We start from the raw sequence: 7,123 nt of genomic DNA on the forward strand, positions 1-7,123 counted from the left end.
ATTTTTAACAATAATATAATAATATAATTCACTAATTGTAAATATTATATTTTTATTATAAAATTATTTTCTATAAAAAAAATATTTAATATTATTTTATTAAAAGAAACACGGTTCAATGGACAGTGTTTTATGTAAATATTTAATATTATTTTATTAAGAAAAACACAATTCAATGGACAGTGTTTTATAAATTAATGTCAGAATTTTGTTTCATATTATGTCTCTTATTGATTAATAAAATAGTGAAATCTGTTAATCAGTTATTAGAAGAAATATTTATGATTAATAATGTATATTTTTGTGATTAATACAATAATATGACTGACTAATTATAAATATTATATTTTTATTATAAAATTATTTTCTATAAATATTTTTTTATTTAATATTATTTTATTAAAAGAAACACAGTTCAATGGACAGTGTTTTATATAAATATTTAATATTATTTTATTAAGAAAAACACAATTCAATGGATAGTGTTTTATAAATTAATGTCAGAATTTTGTTTCATATTATGTCTCTTATTGATTAATAAAATAGTGAAATCTGTTAATCAGTTATTAGAAGAAATATTTATGATTAATAATATATATTTTTGTGATTAATACAATAATATGACTGACTAATTATAAATATTATATTTTAATTATAAAATTATTTTCTATAAATATTTTTTTATTTAACATTATTTTATTAAAAGAAACACAGTTCAATGGACATTGTTGTATATAAATATTTAATATTATTTTATTAAGAAAAACACAATTCAATGGACAGTGTTTTATAAATTAATATCAGAATTTTATTTCATATTATGTCTCTTATTGATTAATAAAATAGTGAAATCTGTTAATCAGTTATTAGAAGAAAAATTTATGACTAATAATGTATATTTTTGTGATTAATACAATAATATAATTGACTAATTATAAATATTATATTTTTATTATAAAATTATTTTCTATAAATATTTTTTTATTTAATATTTTTTTATTAAAAGAAACACGGTTCAATGCATAGTGTTTTATGTAAATATATAGTATTATTTTCTTAAGAAAACCACAATTCAATGGACAGTGTTTTATAAATTAATGTCAAAATTTTGTTTCATATTATGTCTCTTATTGATTAATAAAATAGTGCAATCAGTTAATCAGTTATTAGAAGAAAAATTTATGATTAATAATGTATATTTTTGTGATTAATATAATAATATAATTCACTAATTATAAATATTATATTTTTATTATAAAATTATTTTCTATAAAAAAAAATTATTTAATATTATTTTATTAAAAGAAACATTGTTCAATGGACAGTGTTTTATTTAAATATTTAATATTATTTTATAAAGAAAAACGCAATTCAATGGACAGTGTTTTATAAATTAATGTCAGAATTTTATTTCATATTATGTCTCTTATTGATTAATAAAATAGTAAAATTTGTTAATCAATTATTAGAAGAAAAATTTATGATTAATAATGTATATTTTGTGATTAATACAATAATATGATTGACTAATTATAAATATTATATTTTTATTATAAAATTATTTTCTATAAAAAAAAATTTATTTAATATTATTTTATTAAAAGAAACACGGTTCAATGGACACTGTTTTATATAAATATTTAATATTATTTTATTAAGAAAAACACAATTCAGTGGACAGTATTTTATAAATTAATGTCAGAATTTTGTTCATATTATGTCTCTTATTGATTAATAAAATAGTGAAATCGGTTAATCAGTTATTAGAAGAAAAATTTATGATTAATAATATATATTTTTGTGATTAATACAATAATATAATTGATTAATTACCAATATTATGGTTTTATTATAAAATTATTTTCTATAAATATTTTTTTATTTAATATTATTTTATTAAAAGAAATACGGTTCAATGGACAGTGTTTTATGTAAACATTTAATATTATTTTATTAAGAAAAACACAATTCAATAGACAATATTGTATAAATTAATGTCAGAATTTTATTTCATATTATGTCTGTTATTGATTAATAAAATAGTGAAATCTGTTAATCAGTTATTAGAAGAAAAATTTATGATTAATAATGTATATCTTTGTGATTAATACAATAATATAATTGACTAATTATAAATATTATATTTTTATTATAAAATTATTTTCTATAAATGTTTTTTTATTTAATATTATTTTATTAAAAGAAACACGGTTCAATGCACAGTGTTTTATGTAAATATTTAGTATTATTTTATTAAGAAAAACACAATTCAATGGACAATGTTTTATAAATTTATGCCAAAATTTTGTTTCATATTATGTCTCTTATTATTGATTAATAAAATAGTGAAATTTGTTAATCAACTATTAGAAGAAAAATTTATGATTAATAATGTATATTTTGGTGATTAATACAATAATATAATTGATTAATTACAAATTTTATAATTTTATTATAAAATTATTTTCTATAAAAAAAAATTTATTTAATATTATTTTATTAAAAGAAACACGGTTCAATGGACAGTGTTTTATGTAAATATTTAATATTGTTTTATTAAGAAAAATACAATTCAGTGGATAGTATTTTATAAATTAATGTCAGAATTTTGTTCATATTATGTCTCTTATTGATTAATAAAATGGTGAAATCTGTTAATCAGTTATTAGAAGAAAAATTTAAGATTAATAATGTATATTTTTGTGATTAATATAATAATATAATTCACTAATTATAAATATTATATTTTTATTATAAATTAGTTTCTATAAAAAAAATTATTTAATATTATTTTATTAAAAGAAACACGGTTCAATGGAAAGTGTTTTATGTAAATATTTAATATTATTTTATTAAGAAAAACACTATTCAATGGAAAGTGTTTTATAAATTAATGTCAGAATTTTATTTCATATTATGTCTCTTATTGATTAATAATATAGTGAAATCTGTTAATAAGTTATTAGAAGAAAAATTTATGATTAATAATGTATATCTTTGTGATTAATACAATAATATAATTGACTAATTATAAATATTATATTTTTATTATAAAATTATTTTCTATAAATGTTTTTTTATTTAATATTATTTTATTAAAAGAAACACGGTTCAATGCACAGTGTTTTATGTAAATATTTAGTATTATTTTATTAAGAAAAACACAATTCAATGGACAATGTTTTATAAATTTATGCCAAAATTTTGTTTCATATTATGTCTCTTATTATTGATTAATAAAATAGTGAAATTTGTTAATCAACTATTAGAAGAAAAATTTATGATTAATAATGTATATTTTGGTGATTAATACAATAATATAATTGATTAATTACAAATTTTATAATTTTATTATAAAATTATTTTCTATAAAAAAAAATTTATTTAATATTATTTTATTAAAAGAAACACGGTTCAATGGACAGTGTTTTATGTAAATATTTAATATTGTTTTATTAAGAAAAATACAATTCAGTGGATAGTATTTTATAAATTAATGTCAGAATTTTGTTCATATTATGTCTCTTATTGATTAATAAAATGGTGAAATCTGTTAATCAGTTATTAGAAGAAAAATTTAAGATTAATAATGTATATTTTTGTGATTAATATAATAATATAATTCACTAATTATAAATATTATATTTTTATTATAAATTAGTTTCTATAAAAAAAATTATTTAATATTATTTTATTAAAAGAAACACGGTTCAATGGAAAGTGTTTTATGTAAATATTTAATATTATTTTATTAAGAAAAACACTATTCAATGGAAAGTGTTTTATAAATTAATGTCAGAATTTTATTTCATATTATGTCTCTTATTGATTAATAATATAGTGAAATCTGTTAATAAGTTATTAGAAGAAAATTTTTTGATTAATAATGTATATTTTTGTGATTAATACAATAATATAATTGATTAATTATAAATATTATATTTTTATTATAAAATTATTTTCTATAAATATTTTTTTATTTAATATTATTTTATTAAAAGAAACATGGTTCAATGCACATGGTTTTATGAAAATATTTAGTATTATTTTATTAAGAAAAACACAATTCAATGGATAGTGTTTTATAAATTAGTGTCAAAATTTTGTTTCATATTATGTCTCTTATTAATTAATAAATTAGTAAAATCTGTTAATCATTATTAGAAGAAAAATTTATGATTAATAATATATATTTTTGTGATTAATACAATAATATAATTGATTAATTATAAATATTATAATTTTATTATAAAATTATTTTCTATAAATAATTTTTTATTTAATATTATTTTATTAAAAGAAACACGGTTCAATGAAAAGTGTTTTATGTTAATATTTAATATTATTTTATTAAGAAAATCATAATTCAATGAATAGTGTTTTAGGCAAATATTGGTATAACAATTTGGGTATAGGAATCCTTGTATAAAAAACCAAACACTAGTCTGTTTTCTTGGATCTCTAAACCAATGGCCTCCACCGATACAACTAAACACATCATCTCAGAAATTCCTCCCTATATCACCGTCTACAACGACGGCACCATCGAACGACCACGACAAGCACCAACCGTACCACCCAATCTCAACGACCCAAACTCCTCCGTCTCATCCAAAGACATCATCATCTCTCAAAACCCCAACATCTCCGCTCGTCTCTACCTCCCAAAACACCCCACCCAAAAACTCCCCATCTTACTATTCTTCCACGGCGGTGGATTCTTCTTCGAATCAGCTTTCTCCAAACTCTACCATGAGCACTTCAACATCTTCGCTCCTCAAGCAAACACCATAGTTGTTTCCGTCGAATACAGACTCGCTCCAGAACACCCTCTTCCTGCAGCGTACCATGATTGCTGGAGCTCACTCCAATGGGTTGCTTCTAACCAAGAACCGTGGCTAACCAACCACGGTGATTTAAATAGACTTTTCATTGGTGGTGACAGTGCTGGTGGTAACATAGTTCATAACATCGCCATGCGTGCTGGCTCTGAAGCTTTACCGAACGATGTTAAACTCTTAGGAGCTATTTTACAACAGCCTTTTTTCTTTAGTTCATACCCTGTTGGATTAGAAGGTGTTAAACTCAAGAGTTCAGATCATGATTTTTACTGCTCCGTTTGGAATTTCGTGTATCCATCAGCACCGGGTGGAATTGATAACTGTTGTGTTAATCCTTTGGGTTTAGAGGCACCGAGTTTGGAAGGACTTGGTTGTGATAAGATGATTGTTTGTGTTGCTGGGAAAGATGGAATTAGAGAGAGAGGAGTTTGGTATTATGAAATAGTGAAAAAGAGTGGTTGGAAAGGGAAATTGGAATTGTTTGAAGAAGAAGGCGAAGATCATGTTTATCATATCTTTTATCCTGAATCTGTGAATGGTCAGAAATTGATCAAACGATTGGCTTCTTTTATCCATGAGTAAATAAATGTGTTGCTTTCTATTCTTCTGGTCTTTATTATAAATATAGATCAGATAAATAAATGCTGTTTTAGATTGCAATAGTAGCAATCATGAGATTGTTTTTTTATTTATTTTCAGTTTTGCTAATAATAATGTTTTCTTGTGATGAGAAATAATAGTTGTAACAAAGTGCAAGGGATTTAATGTTGTTTTGTTATTATGAAATTAAAGAGTAGAGGTGTATGCATAATGCATGATAGATCGGCACAGCATGGTTATATGATAAGATGACATGAGCATGAGCCTGAGCCATGGAACATTGTTTTTCTTTTGGTAAGTGAACCTTTTTGGGATAAGTACAAGATCTGGGACAATATCTTGGTTCTCAATTATGCAGTGTATATAATATAGTATTACCATCTCACATCAAATTGCTACCATTTTGTCCTTATCATCTCAAGATGGAAAAGGGAACATCGTGTTGGATTTAGGTTTTTTTTTAAGTGCACTATATATTAAATGAAAAAGAAAGAGTACATAGAAGAGGGATACAAAACCAAAACTCTCTGACAAGAACAAACACAAAAAAAAAAGAAAATTAAAAACAAACAAATTTGAAGGACGACTCTTATCTAAAGAAACTAACGAGACAAGCGGTTGGAGGCCATCCTGCGTTCATCTCAATCTGCTTATTGATCTTTATTATTCTTGGGACCACCAATTAAAATGACTAGTTTGTGTTTCTATCCAAATCAATACTTTTACCTTTTTGAATCACGTTAATCCATAATTCAATCAGAAAATTTAAAGTTTTTGTTTGACAACACTCTACCATTATATAATTTTTATAAATAATTTCTATGAAATATCAAGTCAAACCGAAGCAAAAGTGCTAAGAAATAATTGATTGATAAAATGAAGAGAATTGAAGAAATAATGAAAATTGCAGTAATTGGGCACAAAAGGAAGAAAATCACACCTGAAGAATTGTGGTAGTGATCTGCTCATCGCGGTCGCGATACAGAGTGGCACAGTCCCAATGGATAATTTTTTTGGGTTTTTTTAATGCGTTACTTTTGCTATAAAGAGGTTTTTCTAGTACAGAATTAAGGGTTATGTGTTTTTTTACTCTATAGTGACGACAACGGGTCCAGGAAAAGCAGTTTTGAGAGTATTGGAAGTCATTTAAGTCAAACTCTTCAAGAATTTCACATGCAATCATCTTCTCAACTCTTGATATTTTGTATTACTATGAGTAGCTAAATTACTCTAGATTAGATTTTGTATGACAAACTTGTTTTGAACCTGTTGAATTATATGTTTAGTTTCAGATTTTACGATTAATTGAAGTCATATTTTTATTTAATTATCTTTGTTCTTAATGCTTTTATTTGTAGACGCGCTGATAATATGAACTTAGACGAGTATGGATTATTGACCCTAAATCTATGAATCCGAACTAGGATAATTAATCTACTTTCTCTAATTAAATAGGGATAGGAGATCACTAGTGGTAGTTTTTGAATTAACGCACCTAATAATGTCTAATTTCACTTTTGCTGACTGAATAGGGATATGAAGTCACTAGTAAAAATTAGTGAATTATACACAAAGCAATTTAGTTTAATGACTTTGTTAAGTCTCCGTAAACGTATAACGACGACTTTACCATTCATCTAATGCACTAAACATCCACAGGGAATAAACAAGGGATTCACGGC

The 7,123-nt window shown here is 22.8% G+C and overlaps 1 protein-coding gene across 1 annotated transcript; it reads left to right on the forward strand.

The window, feature by feature from the left end:
* Positions 1-4,412: 4,412 nt before the first annotated feature.
* Positions 4,413-5,606, forward strand: LOC127074418 (2-hydroxyisoflavanone dehydratase). Its single transcript, XM_051015733.1, has one exon. The coding sequence runs from the start codon at positions 4,470-4,472 to the stop codon at positions 5,421-5,423; it is 954 nt and encodes a 317-aa protein (XP_050871690.1). The 5' UTR covers positions 4,413-4,469; the 3' UTR covers positions 5,424-5,606.
* Positions 5,607-7,123: the final 1,517 nt, after the last annotated feature.

The sequence above is a fragment of the Lathyrus oleraceus genome, chromosome 4 (genome assembly GCF_024323335.1).
Source record: "Lathyrus oleraceus cultivar Zhongwan6 chromosome 4, CAAS_Psat_ZW6_1.0, whole genome shotgun sequence".
NCBI lineage: Eukaryota > Viridiplantae > Streptophyta > Magnoliopsida > Fabales > Fabaceae > Lathyrus > Lathyrus oleraceus.